This window comes from Chanos chanos, chromosome 1 (genome assembly GCF_902362185.1).
Source record: "Chanos chanos chromosome 1, fChaCha1.1, whole genome shotgun sequence".
NCBI lineage: Eukaryota > Metazoa > Chordata > Actinopteri > Gonorynchiformes > Chanidae > Chanos > Chanos chanos.
Window position 1 is genome coordinate 12,038,448 of NC_044495.1, and position 19,807 is coordinate 12,058,254.

General features: G+C 41.2%; 1 protein-coding gene across 1 annotated transcript; it reads right to left on the reverse strand.

Annotated features, from left to right (window-relative positions):
* Window positions 1-17,790: 17,790 nt before the first annotated feature.
* Window positions 17,791-19,171, reverse strand: LOC115822883 (gap junction delta-2 protein). Its single transcript, XM_030786838.1, has 2 exons — window positions 19,101-19,171; window positions 17,791-18,634 (listed from the first exon to the last, which is right to left on the reverse strand). The coding sequence occupies exons 1-2, from the start codon at window positions 19,169-19,171 to the stop codon at window positions 17,791-17,793; spliced, it is 915 nt and encodes a 304-aa protein (XP_030642698.1).
* Between the last annotated feature and the right edge of the window lie 636 nt (window positions 19,172-19,807).

Consider the following 19,807-nt stretch of genomic DNA (forward strand, 5'->3'; position numbering starts at 1 on the left):
TGTGTGTGTGTGTGTGTGTGTGTGTGTGTGTGTGTGTGTGTGTGTGTGTGTGTGAGCGAATGTTTAATTTCCCTGAAGATATGCTGTCCCCTGAGTCAACTCGTCTATGAATTTAAACAGAATAATTTATAAAGCTCATTTAATTGAATCTCTGCTGTGCCCATTTGTAGTGGATATATTTTTACAATTCATGAAGGCCCACTGAAGGTCCCACTAAGATGTGTTCATTATCAAAACTCTTGATTACACAGTTTTAACTCCATTTCAGTTTAATCATCTGGGGAGTGTGAGAATAAATCCTAGTCTTAAAATGAGACCTGATACGGCCTTTGCTGGAGAGAATACCAAATATGGCATTAGTAAAGGATGATAGAGGTGGACAAAATGTCCTCAAAGGGGCACAAACAGTGTCCTTGAAGTATAAGACCAAACAAACACAGTGTCCACAGTCAGGAACAATCTCAGCAAAACGACCCCTCATAATTCTCGAGCCATAGTGACTCTGCCAGCGTCAGCCGTGTTTCGTGTGGACTTCTGCTGAGGGATTTGGAGAGCGAGACGATGAGCAAGCTAAGAACAAACAGATCCGTGTTTGCTAATGGAACAAGCTCGTGGTGTTCAAAAGAGAGATGGGACCATCCTTCCTTTCTTTAATCTTCCTCAGAAGTTTGCTCAGGCTAAGCAGGGCACCCTCTCTGAGCACAAACAGCCCTCCTCTCCAGTGTGTGGACAGCTGGGCTAAGAGGTGAGAGCAGTGTCAAGAGTCCAGCTAATGAGGAAGGTATTGTACATGGTACACTCAGGCCTCCTCCGTAATCTCCACTCATTACGCAGAGGCTGGTAGTGAAACAGGGGGCTAGTTCTGTAATAGAGCTTTTTGGACTGATGATTATAGGCTGTGAAGAATATATGACGATGCCTTCAGGGACAGATTGGAGCGGAGTGGCACGGGTTTAAATGACAGGTAAAAGGTTCAGTATACAGAAGATCATAGGTTTGATACAAAACTGGGCTGCATACTAGAAAGTGTTTGAGTAAAACTACAGGTCAAAGCCCATCGCTCACTGAACCCTTGGGCCGAGAACGTAATCCTGTTATTGCCTCAGTGTGACGACTTGGACTCTTCCCCTTTCCAATTCCACCACTCAGAGATCGGCGTCGCCGGTCCACTAATCACTGGCCTATCTACTCATCATCTCCCTCACCTGTTGTCACTTGTTTCTCCTTGATTTCTCCATGTATTTATACCTCTTGCTTTCAGTCTGGCATTGCGAAGTCTTCACACTCCATGTGAATACTGAGCGCTCTCATTTGTATCTCCAGTGTATTTGCCTTTCTGTGTTCTGTGTTTCTGTTTCATTTTATCCCTGTTTTGTTGTTGTATCATCTCCATTTGAAGATATTAAACTTATCATTAAGTTTATCTGCTCTTGCATCCTGCCTTTCTGAAGAATTCGTGACAGACAACTTTGCCTAAGCCGTGGACACAGCAGACATTCCACTTCCGATGGAAGAGAATCCAGAGCCCCTCAGCATTTTGTCAGTCTCTTCTGTGCTGTGTTTGACCATCCGGATGAAGGACAAGAAGCTGGTCAGTGCCTCCTCCGGCTCACCCAGGGTACATGCTCTGCTGCTGGTTGGAACGAACCCGCACTTTGCTCTGTCTACCGGCGGGGACTTAAAGAGGATCTACAGATGGAACTGGCTTGCTGTGGGGAAAACCTCAGCCTGGATTCTCTTATCGCCCTCTCCATCCATTTTGATTGGCGGTTGCAGGAGCGCAGACGACTGTCTCGGTTCCCCAGAGCCACAGTCTCATCACCATCAGAACCAGAGCCTGAGGCCATGGAAATCGGCACCACCCGGTTCAGTAACACCGAGTGTGGCGTCAGATTGGGCAGTGGCTGTGCCTGTACTGAGGAGAGGAGGGTCACTTGTTGTCAAGTTGTCCTGTCAGACCTTGCATGCTCTTGTGATGCAAGGAGAGAGGCGCTCGCTTGGGAATCAACCCCCCAAAACAAGGTGAGCGCCTCCCCTTTCATCATGTTATCAAAGCATTTCTTAATTCCTGTGACAGTGCACTCTGGTGATTTGTCCTACACCCCCATTACAGCCCTGCTAGACTCCCAGAGCAGCAGAGAATTTCATCAGCCTTTCCATGGTCCAGTCACTTCGCCTTCCCCTCCGTCGACTCTCAAGTCCGGTGTCTGTGCACTCCTTGGATGGCCATCCTTTGGGCACTGGGATGTTCACTCACACCTCTGACCCTGTTAAACTCACAGTGGGAGCTCTCCATCATGAGAAATACCCTTTCTTCATCCCTCAGGCTTCTGATCATCCACTCATCCTCGGTCTCCCTTTGCTACAAAAACACAACCCTCGCATTTCCTGGTCAGAAAGGCAAATCCAAAGTTGGTCTCCATTTTGCCATCATCACTGTCTCCATCTCATCTGTGCTGTCACTACCATGGAGAGCTCCCCCGTTGCCACTTCTCCTGAGATCCTATTCCAATATCACAATCTAAGTCTTCAGTAAGCACAAAGCCACTAGTCTCCCTCCTCATAGCCCACGGAACTGTGCCATTGACCTCCTAGCCGGTACATCACCACCCCAAGGATGAGTTTATCCGCTTTCAGCGAAAGAAACCCAGGCGATGGAGGAATACATAAATGAAGCTCTTCAGCAAAAGTTCATTCATCCGTCGACATCTCCAGCATCTACTGGATTCTTTTTTTGGGGAGAAGAAAGACAGAAGCCTTCGTCCTTGTATTGATTACAGAGGTTTGAACTCAGTTATGGTGAAGTACCGGTATTCACTCCCCTCCACCATCGAACAGCTGCGGGGGTCCTGATTTTTCACTGAACTGGCAGGCAGATGCACTGTCACTGATCCATGGGTCATGGGAGGATTCTGATAAGGATAAAACAATCATCGCCCCTTCGTTGGTCATCACACCCATTCAATGGGACATCGAAGAAGACATCCGAAGGGGTCTAGCAGAAGAACCACCACCACCTGACCGACTCGTGGACAAAACCTTCGTTCCCACTGCACTCGATGACAGAATCTTCACTTAGGCTGACGTCTCTCTTACCTCTGGTCACCCAGGAATAACTCACACTATTCATCTCATCTCCAATAAGTACTGGTAGCCCACCTTGGCCTCTGATGTGAGGCGTTATGTACAATCATGCTCAGTCTGCACCACTATGGACATACCACAGCCCTGGTGGTGGTATCTTGGTGTTGGTATCTTGGTGGTTTCTCTAAAGCATGCTGCTTAATACCCTTTGCTTCTCTCCCCTCTGCTCTCCAGGTTGCGGACACCATACTCAACCACATCTCCCGTTTTTTCGGCATTCCGGAGGACATTCTTTCACCTCTCGAGTATGGGAGCCATTCGTGGAAAAATTGGGAGTTACTGTTAGTCTTGCTTCTGGCTATCACCCGGAATCAAATTGCCAGGCAGAGTGGACCATCCAGTACCTGGGGACGTTTCTTCTGGTCTCAGTTGCTACCCTGGGCTGAGTATGCTGAAAATTCTCTGCGCCATTCTTCCACTGGACTCACTCCATTCCAGTGCACGCTTGGGTACCAACCTCCCCTGTGTCCTTGGAACCAGGGCCAAATTAGTCACACACACAGTTTTAAATCCACGTCATCTTTTACGCATCCACTCACCAGAGCAAAGAGTTGACTCATGCAGGACTATTTTCTCCAGCCACACACACTAGCAATTCCAAATGACCTGGTTTCACACAATAAGAAACTGTTATAAATGGAGTTCAGTCTTTGGCCTTGAAGATGAAGTTAAATTCCAGTTACTACCAAAATCAGTTTATAAACTTATTAATGGAAATGTTAACTGTGCGGGGACTGTGTGCCTGACTGTCTGTTCAGGTCAATTTGCGCGCACGCACACACACACACACACACATATGAACAATCAGTTTTACTGCTGAACCTTGCAGTGACTTTCTAAGTGTAATTAATTTGAGAAATGAAAATTATAGGCTTCCATTTAATGTGTTTTTGTATTACCATGCCCAGCTGAATCATTCGGCTGCAGACACACTTGAGAGAACTCTCTGAGTAGCCAGGTCTGGCTGCTATGAGAGGTTGTTGAGCCATGCCCATTTACACTGCCAATATCACCGCTGGAGAGGATGGAAAAAACAGTTTACAGCTGAAATCACCTTTGACAAAGACTTATATAATTGGAAAGACATGAAGGAGAGTACTCTTGTGCTTTAAAAAGGGTACAGATCTTTTTTTTTCTTTTTCAGGTCATTCTGGTTTCCTTTGATGCTGGTGCCACCTTAGCACATGGCTTTCACTCCAACTTCATCTCAGTAGGACTTGAGAATGCTAATGGACTCTAGGGAATAAAAAAAAAAAAAATCACATTTCTATACTTATTCATTCTGTCTACAATACCTCCTATCATTTGTTCAGAAAGTATAACCCTGCCCCACGTTTTTCCCTGAATGCCTGTCAGTTGTATGTTGAAAGCAAGGAATGAAGTACTAGGCCGATAGCTATCGTGTTTTCTGAAGATTTACACTGAGGGTAGACGAGCCTTCTCCTGGGAAACCTTTCTCCTGTAGGATTTTGTTCCATCAGTCTTGCTCATTTCCCTTCAGGCTGGTGATATTACCTGGTGGTATGTTTTGACAGATATTAGGTTAAATTTTCAATATGAGATCATTTCAGCTTGAATATGCACAAATTTGACGATGTTTTCATAGCTGACAGTTGCGGCAAAGCATTTGAAAACTCTCTTGGTCAGAAGCTTCATTTCCCGCCATCATACAGAGACCTGGAATTTGGTGAAGTCATGAAACCTTAAAACTTCAAGCCAAAGCAATCACTAATTACACATATGGACCATGAACAGACTCTATGGTTTGTTGTTAGGTGGTGTGCCTTCAGTGTGAACCAAACTATGGGAACACTGGGCTGTCTGATGGGGCTTAAATGCTATGTACACTGTACTGATCACACGAAGACCATGTCTGATATGTGCAATTTCAATGAAAGAAAACACTGAGTGAGACCTGATAATGAGCCATAACCAAACCATGATTTTTGAACCACCGATCACCCAATAGAAGTCATGTTCAATAAACAGAACAGTTTCTTCCTCTTTTTCTCTGTAAAAATGATTTGCCAGAGTATGTTAAATGAATGTAGATAGGCTGCGTCACTTGCCTTGGAGAACAGACGAAGATTAGATCAAATATTTTTTTCCTTCCTTTTGTTGTCACTAAGCCCTATTTTAATGACAAGAACGAAATAACTTGAGGTTTTCAGATTCAGTTAAGCAGAATGAAAGCAAATCCAAAGGACACAAAGTGGAGGCACTGAGATAATGGAGCAAGTTTTGGATGTCATTATGAGCAAATTGATATAAATGAGTCAGGAAAACACTTCTGGGAGAATGACCTGATGTCAGCATACTAAACAGAGCAGCAACAATGACAGGATTGCTAAGCAAGCATGGAACTGGTAAACTCTGCACGGGAGACCAAAATTAGGTTCAAACTTCTGATGTGTTTACATAACCCCCTGATGGCAAAACACATTTTTTAAACAGATTACGTTGGTTAGCGGCTGTAGTTTCTTACTGTATTCTACATGTTCTATATAGTAAATAGACAACAAAAAATCATGGTTGGAATCTAATTTCTTCCACACTTCTTGAGAGATTAACCATGTTGCTGAAAGGTTAGAATTTTTTAACATTACCTCTAGAGAAACATGGCTGAAAACATGTGGCTTGTGTGCTGAAGTTTTGCAAATTCAAACCAAAAATACAAGGAATGTCAGCATCATATCAGACAACATACTTAGTAAACATTGTAATATATGTTTAATGGGATTTTGCCTGGTGATCCGATCAGGCTAACCAAGGTCAACCTTACTGTCAGAGAACTGTAGCCAGGTGTATCAGAATAATGGTGGATCAAAAGGAAGGCAGATTCTGAGGAGGGCTGTTAGCTACAGTTCATTTACAACAGGTCTTCATCTTTCACTCAAAAATGGCCTTTTTTGAACCTGTGTGCGTGTGTGTGTGTGTGTGTGTGTGTGTGTGTGTGTGTGTGTGTGTGTGTCTGCTCTTCAGTTTCCATTGCAGCTGATTTGCATTGTGTTTAAAATTCCCAGGCAGCTGTGTCATAAAGACCTTGCAATGTTTATGGCTTTCTCTCACACCTGCTCCTTTCCCTCGCTTTGAAAGAACGATGCAGAGGGATGTGACAAGAAGGCTCTCAGAATACATAAACAGCGCAATGCGTTTCTATATTAATGGCCTTCCACACTATGTTTGCAGGATTAGCTTCTCATGAGGAAAAATACAGGGAGGAGCTAGATGTTAGACAGGGAACATCCCCACATGGCTTCCCATGAAGACGTGTTTGATTCATCTCAGGTCTTCGTGACGTATGTGAATAGGTTGCATTTAAGGGATCATTTTCTTTCAGATTGAGCAACCCAAGGAGGCTACCTCGCTTCCTGAGCATGTGCAGAAAAATCTCATTTCTCACATGTATCAGAAATATTTCTGAAATGCTGAGGGAACTGTCTTTAGTGTCTCTCTTCCATATCAGTGTTCTTTTGGTGGAAGCCGAGAGAGTGAAGGTTGTGGTTCCGAAGCCCTGTTCCTTTGGGTCTGGCTGTGGCAGTGCTGTGGGTTTTCACCCTCATAATGCTGATGAGGTTAAGCTGACAGTGAGCAGTCAGGTCCATGGCAGCAGTTCCCAGAGCTCTCGTGCTTTGTGGATTGAGAGTGTTAGAACGGGGCCAGCAGATGGAGAGACAGAGACGGAAAGAAACCACTAAACTGGCCAACTAAACAGGCAAAGAGAGATGAAGAGTGAAATAGAAAGAGAGACAGCTGTGGTTAGGAAGAGAGAGAGATGGACAGGCAGGAGTGAGAGAGAGAGAGAGAGAGAGAGAGAGAGAGAGATACCAGCAGAATGAGTGAGACAATAGCAGACAGAGATACTCAACATCTCAGCAGCAGGAAAAGAGAAAGAGACAGAGACACAGGTGGCTGCCATGCAGCGATTTGAGAATCTGACTGGGATAACATATTAGTCATGACAGGCACTCAAACTAAATCTGACAGCGTTGCTAGCAGACTTTTGGGTTAATTTGGGGATGTGACATTATCACTAACACTTTAATTATCACAGAGAATGAAAAAGAAAAACAGAAATAGAGCATGGAATACAGATTAGATGAGATGATTATAAAATAGATTATAGTGTTAATATATACATTTACATTCAAACTTGCCCCTGAATGTACTATTCATCATCATGGTCTAGAAAAGACTTGACCTGAATATTACAGCTTTAATCCTAGTACTATATTGCTTTAGCAATACATCTGTAAACCAGCTAAACACTGTGATCTTGCAAGATCCCACGCTGTCCCTGCTGCAAGCATTGTATTCTAGGCGTTGTATGTCTAATAAAACACGAAGGTTATCTTACATGTTCAGCTCCTCATATGGAAATGTAAAAACAAGCCATTTTACAGTCTCTAAGCACAGAAGGAGACATCTCCAAATGTCGCAGATCTGTGGGGTGAGATCATGTCTGGCAATGTGGAGGGTAATGTCCTAGCCTCTCTCTCTCCCTCTCTCTCTCTCTTTCTCTCCCTTGCTCAGCATGCCTTTTTTTTGCAGGACCAGATGCTGTATTGGAAGGACAATCTCATTAGTGACACTGTGTGTAAAAGATATATACACTCCTACAGTTCCTTTCCTCCACGTCTCATCATGCCATGCCTTTGAACACTCTGAGACCAAATGAAAGATAATGTAATGTGGGCTAACAGTGAAAGGTATTTTAACTGAGATTTGTCTTTTATTAAATGCATTGTGTTGCTGCTCACTTCCTGTACTTGTACACTAAAGGCTCTAAAACACGCGAGAGAGAGAGAGATTGCGAGAGAACACTCTTCCAGTAACCCCTTCAGGGTGGTTATGTCTCAGCCTTCCACGGATGTGTGATATTTTCCCCAGGGGAAGCCCAAAGATTAATCACTCTTATGAAAGAAAAGCATAATTAAAACGGGGGACTTGGCAGCGTGCAATCGGAGAATGGCCCAGGCATTGATATGCTGCTGAGGGTGGGGGGAGGGGGGATCTTATGTTGTTAACGTACTCTGAGTCCAAAGCGATTAATAACCTTGCCTTGCTGACGCATCCTGTGTAAATGTCACTCAGAGTAACATTGAGTGTGTTTGGGGGAGTTCATATGAATCATATGTAATAACAGTGTTCAATAAAATAGAGACAGATCATAGGGCCTCTTATCAAGTCCCATAGGCCTCTGCTCCACTGCTTTATCTAATACTGACTCTTTCCAAGCATTTAGCACTGTAGCAAGCTCACTAGCTAGGCTTTCAGGACTGTGTTATTGGTGAGCTCACCACGTGTGCAAATGTATATGGAAGAGACAGTTTTCATTGTCTGAATGCGGTAACCAGAAGCAGTGTAACAGATACATACATGGCTGACGTAAGACAGCGGCTGTCTCTGGCTTCCAAGGTCCTTGTGTTTGGTTGAATCTCTGAGTGCTTGTTGTTGATTGATATTTTGGGATTGTTTCTCTCCAGAGAATAATTATGAGGCCTTGGCATTCAGTGTCTATATTTCAAGTCACACGAAGCAGCTGCCGTCCATCTCCACAAATAACTACACACATCATAAAGCTACGCTTAGGGCTGTAAAGTGAGGGACTATGGGTAATACTGGTTGGGTGCTGAGTAGAGTTACATATCAAAATATTCATATGTTGATATTTGAACGTAGAAACTTGCTGACTGAATTTTGTCAGTACAATGTGTTTATTTTAGCCATAAGTAAATTTTAAGAAAATTCTATTTTTCACTTTGAGCCTCTATCTTTTAACGCTTCATTTAAGAACAGAGGACCACATGTTGAAAAGCCCCCATTCCTTCCCTCAAAACACCTTTCAAGCACACATATATGCACACATGCACCACTCACACACACACACACACACCACTGCTCTTCTACAGAGGACATCCCCCATCTTGCCATGGCCAGCGTATCTCGGCAGCTGTTCCCTGCAATCACATGACCACAAAACCCTTGTTTGGAGAGAGACCAGCTTGCATCCAGTTGGGACACATACCGAAAGACACAATTCCCAAACGAGCCTCAAAAAAAGAGGAAGTATATATCTGAATGTCATTGTGTTTGATCTATATGTTTGATCTATCAATGAGAATAATCTATAGCAAAGACATTGGCAGGTTCAAAAATAGCACTCATCAATGACCCTGTCATTTGAATCAAAGTAACACTGTAGGTTTTACCTTTGGAATGCTACTTGAAGAACCAGTAAACCTTGTTGTGTAGAATGTGAATTGCCAGCTTCAATCCATCAACAACAGTCATAAAGCATCTGGTCTTTTAAAATCTCAAAAAGAAAGATAGGGCTTGCTACAAGTGACCTTAAAACATGAGTACACCCCCAAATCCAATCTTACATATCAATATTTTAAGCCGCAGACAGCCCCTCTGGTTTGGGAAAGCGTGAGGATAAATCAAGTGTTGTCTGTGATAGGAGTGGCCAGTCAGCAAGTATTGTCCATCTGTTTGCAAGTGTCATATTGATCCCAGAATACCATTAGGCCATCTCCTGATAGATTCTTCAACATCAGCATCGAAGTTGGTAACCCCGATATCATGCCCTTTATATTCCCTGCACCTGGTTGATCATTCCATGGTCAGTGGTGAAAGGAAACATAGAGAGAAGCATGCATTTTAAGAGTGGAGGTGTTTAGTTCACTGTAATCCTTTTTTTTGAGTAATTCAGTTAATTTGATGTAAATGACTGTGTTGCACTTTTCTTTCTGTCCTTACATTTACTAGGTATTTCCCCAGTTATGTTTATGTTTAATGCACCTTTTTTAGTCTAGCAGAATCGTGACATAACTTATGTGCCCAAAATGAACATTTTACAGCCCATAATGAGTGCATGCAGGCATTTGCTTGTACTCCAGGGCTGATTCATTTGAGTCTTGTTTTTATCATCTCGAAGTTCCAGGCAAATTTCAAGAGGCTTATGGAATTAAGACGTCTTTTGGCAAGCCGGGTTGGAGGTATGCGCTACACAAGATCTCTTACCCTCTAATTAAGCTCTTAAATCCGGCTTCTGGATAAGGTTTTTAAAGATGCCTCACGCGAGTCATTCTTACATGTCAGTCAGGCCGAGTTGAGACGAGAGACTGACTCACTGTGAACAGCAGCATGACCACAGAATGTTCTAGAAAAACCAAGTGTCACTGCTCTCCTCACATTAATATTGCATTTATTTGTCATATTTCAACAAAAGGCCTTGGTAAAATGGTTTTATTTAATATCAGCATAAATAATCAACACAATTCTATACATTCTCATCTTTCATATTGACCTTTATGATTTACATTTGTAGTAGATGTAATAAAGTTATAGCAGCAGCTACAAAGAGGAGTAGTCATGCATGATAACGTAATTGAAAAAGAGGGTGAAATGTATGAAATATTTATATAAGTTTTAGAGAGCCAAAGTCATTTTGTTGCCGTTTGTTGGTCTCAGAAGAGGAGAAAGAAACAACAACATACTTCACTACAAAGAAAAAGACATGAATTGGTGATTTGACAGTATGAGATAAATTTAAAAAAATGTACTATAGGCTTACCAAAAGTAATTCTGCAAATCATGTAATACATTAATAATTCTAATGGTATTGATACATTGTGCTGGTGTCAAACATACAAAGACACATCTACTCAGGTGTGTAATCTGGTCTAAAACAATGCAGCTTAAGTGGTAGGATAACTATAATAAGAGCTTGAGTAAGGTCCAGTCACTGCAGCGGCCATAATCTATGTTGTCTTTCAATGTACACAACAGAGCAAAATGCTTGAGACCATACCTTTAAAGGCTTCATTCATTAGGCAAGATGACTGAGCAATAAACAAAAAACACTGTAATTAACACAATAAGGTTAAATACATACAGAGAGATAGACAAAGAAAGAAAGAGAGGAGGGGTAGTATAAAAAAACCTGGGTTCATAATTGACAAAATAAACAACAGTTGACAACATATATGCAGATTTTCTGAAAGATTCAAGAACCTGTTCAGTTAGCAGATTTACTGTGCTTCCAGCTCATCTTTCTCTCCTGGCCAGAGAGCAAAGACCACTTTCAGACCAGTCACAGTGGATAATTCAACCCCCCCCCTCTCTCTCTCTCTTCCTCTTTCTCTCTCTCAGTCTGCTGGGCCAGCTCTAATCTTGTTAGACAGGGAGCACCTTTGTTGCTGATTAAGGTTTGTCGTCCAGTGATTTTTATTGGCTGCCAAATGGAGCGTAGCGTATACATTTATCAGGAACAATTAGTTAGGCAGCAAAGGGTGGCCGCCCCACCTGCCAGCTGGGATAAGAAGGATGGGGCGGAGCAAATCTCTCTGGGAACATGACAAATTATAGACTGCATCAAAGGAAATGATTGATTTGGTGGTTTTGGGCTTGAGTCTTGATGTTGTACCCAGAGAGACTGGTTGCTTTATGGCAGCATGTAGTGTAACCCCTTTGTGAAAATTGCTGTTTCCACCTCTCAAATATGTGCTAATTTTTCAAACGTTTTGGTAAGAGCCACTGAAATGTATCACAAGCATGTTAGGAGGATAACCCACTGTGAAGATAGTTTGCTGACTGTGAAGCCAATACTTAACATTTCTAAAATTTCTAAAAATGTCTAAAAATGTGACCTTTGGTGTCTTTACATCGAAATACATCTTGATTTTATGTATAAAATCCATATGGAAATGACAAAATCCTCATGTAAATTCCTGAAATGACTCAACTATTCGTGCTGAACTTCTGTCCTAACTTTACCTTTACATTATGAGTAAATGCACTCACCCATAAAAGAGAGCTGTGTTGGAATAGTACACCAGTCTGAATCACCTGGGAGGATAAATATGACCCCAGTTTTCATTTACTCTCCCAAACTGACGCCTCCCTCGCTCCTCTCTCACTGGTCATTCATCATCTTTATAATGGTGTTAAGAACGAGGGTTTTTCAATTTACGGTTCACAACTGCGCAAACTTGTGAGGATATTGTATAAGTTCTGTAATAAATAATATTGAAGTGAGTGGACGTAATCCTAATCTATGACTTTTTTATTATCCTGACATCAGATTAAACTGGTAAACCAGAATTAATCTTGCATCATCCCGTTCATGTCTGGTTGAGATTGCCATAACTTTTTAATCAAATCCCCCAATCAGGTGTGTGGGTGCGTATGTGTGTGTTTGTTTGTATGTGTGTAAGTGTGCACACGTGTGTGTGTGGGTGTGTGTTTGTCACATGGTTCTCCACATGATTGCCTCTCCAGTTGGCCTTGTCCTGAGCTTTCATAATGATGAAGTTGTGTGAGGACAGGAGAAGTGCAGTTAGACAGTGCTGGTTTGATATGCTAAAAATCTGTTCCCTCAGATGAACCTTCTCCTCCAGGAGTACAGACTCACCACTCTCAGTTCATGAACTTTAGTTGTTCAAATACCGCATGATCTGAAATGAGACTTCGGGGACAGATCACAACATACTCCATCATTTAGCACTTACTTCAGACAACTAGTTGTAGACAGAAATACACACGTAAAAGGATGCTCAAATGAGAGAGGCAAATGAAAATACACTGGGGGTATTTATAAACAGTCAGCACCCACAAGTGTATTTTTTTTTAATTTAATGGGAAGTTAATTATGCCAAGGGTGTTGTTGCATCAAGTTTTTTGCTGTTGTTTTTGTTTTTATTCTTAAGAGAAAGGAAAATCTGTCAGCATTACAGTGTGATTTGTAGAAAGTGGGCAAATTTCATAGCCTCTGGCTCTGTGAGTTGAAAGACCATCTTTCAGTGTTTTCTCTAGTTTTGTATGTCTTCAGTTGTATTGTAATCTCGAGGAAGATCACAATTTAACATACTCTGCCTCTCTACATGTCTTTTATTGCAAGATTATGAAAAAGAAAAATATGGAATAGGAAAATAGGGGGCAAGACAGAAAGAACATTATTTATGAATATCGCACCACTTTCCTGTCTTCTTATGTTGATGATACTGCTATGATATTAGCATTTACTTTATGATTTCAGTATCTTTTTCTTTTTGATGTTACAGAGGGTAATACAACAGCTTAATAGTTTTGCTAGTTTTGCATCATACTTTAACATCACATTTAAAAAAAAACAGAACCGTGTATTTGTCATAGTTTTTGTTCTCTTCTGAGCTTCTAGAAGAAGTATAAATTAAGGCATTCTTTGGAAAACAGTCATAGTTGTGTAGGGAAAACATATAAGGTCAGACAAAATAAATCTGAGTAACCTCTTCAGATGTTCTGAAGTATTGGTCCAGCAAGGTTGTAATAGAACTTATTCACCATTTACTCTCATTCACAACGTAATCCTTCTCAAAAACCTGGAGGTTCAGAACTCCCAGCCTTTAAATAAAGGCTACAATTAATTACCGGTTTTTCATACCTGCTCACTGCAATGTGTCCTTCTAATGACAACTTAATGTCCACGTATACAGTCAGGCTGCTGTACCTAAAGTAGAAGTGTATTTTGCTACTAAGTAAACCTATCATCAAACGCAGATCTGCTCCACCAAATCAAAAGTGTTGATAAGGTGTTTAAGTTAACTAAAATGACTGGGACACATAAATGATACGTTTTTGAGGTCAAATTTATCTTGTCAATTTTGTATGATCTGAAAAAGGTACCTGCTGTCCTAATGTGTCAGTTTGCTGACCCAACTTTAAAACAGAGGCAAATGTTTAGGGAAAAGACAGGTCTGATTTCCTTGATTTTTTTTGCCTCTTTGATTTTGACTTTGGATTTTTTTTTGCCCAAAAATGATTATAAAAATAGACATTTCTACCGAATACCTTCAAAACAGGGTGATTAGAGGACATATTAAAGGTCCATGTAGAACGCCCACTATAAAGACCTGAGGGTCGGTAACACACGTTTCTACACCACACACACGGTTAAAAGATGTTATCCATACGATGGACAGATAACGAATAGTGACATTGCATAGAGAGGAAGAATGCGACAGAATAAACGACAGCACCAGCCACATCAAATATATTCTCAGCTTTTGTGAGATAGAGTGGATTTAATTCACAGTAATTCATCCAACTTAAAGTCATTCAGTTTTACATTTATACAGATCCAGCTCAATCTGAATAAAAAAACCAAAACAAAACAAAATAAAACAAACAAACAGAAAAACTGTATCAGGATCGGAGGCTTGGTTGCTTTAGAAAAGATGGACGAGGGGACAGTTCAGTTGTATCCAGTGTGTTCTGTGCGCAAGGCCCTTTATAGCTGACATGTAAAACCCTAAAGATAAAAATACAGTAAAGTCTCACTGATGGGCCTGTTTGTTTGTTTGTTCAATTTTTTTAACAGCTATCACAGAATAACCTACTCGTTCTCCTTCTAAGCCATGCCAACAGATGATGCTCATAGAAGTCAAACAGAATGGTGACTCTTCACCAAAAAAAAAAAAAAAAAAAAAAGATCTGGAATTCATAAGCTATATCTTTCTGTTTTAAAGTCTCTTGGGTTTCAGGCACCTTCAGTCCCTTTGTTGATGCTGGGTTTCCTGAGGATCTGGTTTTGTGTCTTTTCAAATACTATTTCATGTTAGCTCTATCTGTTTTTCATTATTTATGAAGCAGACCATTAGAGAAATGAATAAGTTATTTCGTTTATTGTTTTTTTTGTCATTTTTTTTTTTCAAGAACTGAGAGGAAAAAAAAATCAACATTGATTGGAATTCTTTTCTCATGTTGTCGTGTGTTTGTCATTCAGAGCAGTTTGTTTGCATTTTCATTTTTAAAATGATTTGAGTCCCAGCCATTACCAGTATAAAAGAGCAAGCAGCACAGGTACCATTGGAACTTTGAACCAAGCCTCCAAACACTCACATTATGTAAAATGCATCACAGCATGCATAACTGCATTCATACATAACCCAATAATTTTTGCCATTTAGTAGTAGTAGTAGTAGTAGTAATAGTAGTAGTAGTAGTAGCTGTGAAAAATATCCAGGATGTATAATTGCATGAATTCTACTAGCACAAGCAGAGGAAACGAGACTCTGCTGTTGTATGTGCGCAGTCCTTCTCACGAACAGGGAAAAGAGGAGTGTGTTGATGTTTCATTAAAGCTTTTGTTTAGTTTGGGTCCCAAATGCAAGTCCTCTTGTTTGATTTTCAGTCACACAAAACTGTTCATATTCCTTGGTTAACTTGACACCATTAGAGAAATGAGCACGTGTATCTCACACAAATGGTGTAAGACAGGTGTGCAGTCCTGGAATGTTGGTCAGATAAGAGTGGACCAGACAGATGGATACGTAGTAACATAGATGGACAAATAGATAGAGAAAGAGAGAGAGGAAGAAAGAGAGAGAGAGAGAGAAAGAGAGAGAGAGAGAGAGAGAGAGAGAGAGAGGAGGGGGAGAGAGCGAGAGAGAGAGAGGGGGGGTGAGACACAGAGAGAGAGGGAGAGAGAGGGGGAGGGAGTGAGAGAGAGAGAGAGAGAGAGAGAGAGAGAGAGAAAGCAAGAGAGAGAGGAATGATATTACACTGCGCCATCAAGCCAACGAGACGAGCAGTACTTTTCCTTTCTGTTTCTTGTTTAGTGACTGTGGTTTGGAGGAATTGCAGGTCCCCACTGGGGTTGAAGATTGATGTGACAGAGCCCAGGCTCTTTGATCTTATTCTGGCTTTGCAGAGTCATCTTGGCAGGTTCTGGGCCAAGACCCACCCCCAGACGATCCCAGGATGGTCAGTCCCCAAACTGCTCAGTGCAGCCTGGGCACAGTGTTCAGCACCACCCCACCCCCCTCTTTTTTTTCCTTTTTCTTTTTTTTTTTGACCTTCATGAATGCAGACAACCTTCCCCTCAGCTGGAGACACTCCCTTGCAGTCTTCTCTGAACAACGGAGAAATGGTAAGAGGGGGAAGAAATGACCACCTCCCAAACAAATGCGGCACAAATCCTACTTTTACAATGTCCGAGCAGTTCTTTCTCATATTGTTCTCTTAACATGCACTTCTTTTCCTCTCAAACCATATACAGAAAATTGTATAAAAAGAAAACCTGACAAACAAAAATTCTGTAAATGGAGAGCAGGGAGTGCAGTTTGTTTGAACAGGTTTTAAAAAAAGGCTTTTCTCAGGGCACACAATTTAATGATACTTGTTTGGCATGTAATTGAAAAAAAAAAGATTTCTAAACGCATGAAATCCAAATGTTCCACTGTTAAATAGTTTCAGTCAAAGCAGTTTAGGTCCAGTGATCGTTTGTAGTTGACAAGTCGATGCAGTAAATGCGGTATCTTTCCTTAGCCAAGGCCTTGAAACTGAAAGCACACGCTTGAGATCCGATCATACAAGCCATGCCAGTTTACACAGAGGACGTCATGAGCTATTTCAGAAATACGGGAAAAAATATTGCATTTCAAATATATCTGCTGTGCGTGAATTTCACTTCTACTCTTACTCTCATGATTATCTCAGGTTTCTTTGTCAAGGAGACATCTGGAAATGTCCAGTGAAAAACTAGCACCAGAACAAGTTCATATTGCCCGTATCTCGTTTTTTTCTTTTTCTTTTTTTTTTCGCAATAAAAAAACCGTTTGTGCTATCATGGGTTCTGATCCCTTAATATTGTGAATAAAGGTGTTATTGTCCTGTGTAAAAAAAAAAAAAAAAAAGACTAGCACTTTATTTATTTTTCCGGTCATTTGCAAAGTTGCAAGAGAGAAAATGTAATATATTATTTTTCATTTAAATCACAACGAATACAATTAAAGGAAACCTGGCCGGCATTTAGCATAATCCAAGCAAGAAATTTGCTGAATTGATGAATATTGTTATTATAATTATCATTATAATAGATTTTGTATTTATATGTATACATTTATATTTAATATGTTTATGTACAAGTATGGCACTTAATTAGGCTACATGGAAGCAAGAAAACAAATTTTCTCCACAAATGAAAGCAGTGGGCGCTTTGGTGTGTCTGAAATTAAGAGTATCACAGACGTTAAGCGTTTCCAGCAAATCCAACCCCCCTTCACTATTTTCGCAAAGTCCGCTATAGCAATGGAATGATTTACATAAGTTAAGGTCAGTGGTGCAAACACAGGCAACAAAAAAGAAACATATCAAGCTGTTGTAATATCTCTTAAGGTTGATCCTTAAGTCCTAGAGAGTTTTCGTTCAGTCATAGTCATCCGGTGTGCATTGTGTCGCCTAAATATGGTGTCAAAATTGGTGGGACAACAAAAACAAAAACAAAAACCACCATTAACACCACACGTTACGGTTAGGGGTTTGGCTTCCCGGCGTTCACTTTTTAGTGCAATACGTATTTACTCTGTTCAAGTATAGCTGAGCATCCCGACAAGGGTAAATACTTGGACATATCTCTATACTCTCTATATAGCGCCGTAACAGAGTATAAACGTTGCTAAAAAGTTGCATCAGTGCAATGTAAGTAGGCTGACAAACCGTGTCGTCCACACCTGTCACTGAGAGTCCTTAAAAGACTAAGAAAGAAAATTCTACCCACTCTTTTATTTCATGAGACATAAGTGGCGATATGAATCGTCCATTTCCCATTTTTTTCACGGTTAGATTTTTATACATCGTTCAGCATGAGAGTTTTTTTGTGTATTACACGTAAGCAGAGTCACTTGACTGAGTGCGACCGAAATTGGGCATACTCATGCGAGGTAAGTCTTTATTCCTAATTTCATAAATTGACTTTCTCCTAGCCTGCACTCCTCTCACGGCCGTTTTGATTTTCCTCCATCCCAAATGGTTCAGTTCTGCCAAATTCAGAACCACACAGAAACCACTGACCGCAAACATGAAGACTAGAAACACGGTCTTTTCCGTCGGCCTGGAGACATAACACTCCACATCTTTGATGCAGGGATATCGATCACACTCGTACACCGCGGGGACGTTGAATCCGTACAAGAAATATTGACCGACTAAGAACCCAATTTCCAAAGCGTTTCTAAAAACCACTTGGATGATGTAAAATCTTGAGATGCCCTCTTGTCGTCTCATTTTTGACTTTGTAGTTCTCATAGACGCATTGGGGATTTCTTTGACTTCCAAACAGTCGGGTTCAGCTTCTTTTGTGGAGTTCTCCGTGTTTTGCAGTACTCCGTTTACGATAGTGTTTTTGATTTTTTTACTGTCTTCCCGTTTCATTGAATCTTGATCCTTATCCACCGTGAGAAACACTGTGGAGTAACGGCGCTCCCTTTGCTTTGCTGACTGGTGAACTGAATATGTAATAAAACAAAGACTCGGAGTACAAACCATAATGATCTGAAATACCCAATATCGGATATGAGATATGGGGAATGCTTTGTCGTAGCACGCCTGGTTACAACCAGGTTGTAAAGTGTTACAAATAAACATGGTTTGTTCATCGTCGTAAACTGTCTCTCCAACTATCGCTACGATGAGAATCCGAAAGATCACCACCACAGTTAGTAGGATCCTAAAAACAAACAAAAAGAAGTATTTAAATGGATGTTTCCTGTGCTTATACTTGAAGTAATGTCAGTAGTGGTGATTAAAACTGATTTAAACAAAGGGTTCTCAAGTATGAAGCCACGACTATTTGGAGCTGTCCAGTGCTGAAATCAAAGCACGCTCACTGACACACGTTACGCCTTCAACAATACACTCAAATTCAGTTTTTGATTTGTTCAGCGGTGTCTGAACCATATTGTTTTATGTCTCACACATAAGTCTGATTGTATATGTGTGGTTGTCTTAAATTTTTATCAACAGAATCCCAGCATAGTAAAGGACGTGAACCAGGCGATACAGCCGGTCCTTGCGTTCGGTCCATGCAAAGTAAGCTACACCAAACCAACCCTTTTCCTTCCAAAACCTGGTCATCAGTAAGGGGGAAAGATTTCTCTCTCAGGTGTAAGTATAATTGACTTTTTGCCTCTTACCTTCCTATCATAGTAGAGTGCTGCTGGACAGCAGCCTCTAGGAGCCTCTCTAGTATCGTCCATTCCCCCATGTCTGTTCATCCGGAGAGGAGAGCACCCAGCACTCTGAACAAATTCCACAGAATTGAGATGTTGCTCGTCCGTTTTCTTTCTTTCTTTCTTTCTTTCTTTCTTTCTTTCTTTCTTTCTTTCTTTCTTTCTTTCTTTTTTAATCTCCAGAGATTGCGATTTTATCTGACACAATGTGCATTGATCACGAGCTATGTTCACCAGCTGTTTTCCCACTACTTGCGCGCGTCTCTCACTGGCAGCACAGTTTCTCTGTCTCTCTCTCTCCCTCTCTCTCTCTCTCTCTCTCTCTCTCTCTCTCTGCTAGTAGGGCTCACGCGACGACAATCCCACACACTTTTTTTAGCCTGTCTCCCAGCTCCTGAACTGCTGATGAATGTAAAAGCCCTCCTATTTTCGATCTTCGCATCAGGTTGATGAGTCGCCTGCGCGCCCTCTCTTCTGGGTGGAGTAGAGTGAGGTTTGGATTTAATGTCTTGCCCAGTGCTAATCCCCTTTTAAGTAGTATCTCTTCCTGCGTCACGCATGGACAGGTTTGTAGTGGGCTGCCAAAATAAATAGGTAAATAAATAAATAATAAAAAATATTTCCCATTTTCGAACTTCCACAAATGCGCTCTGAAATTATGCTGTAATAAG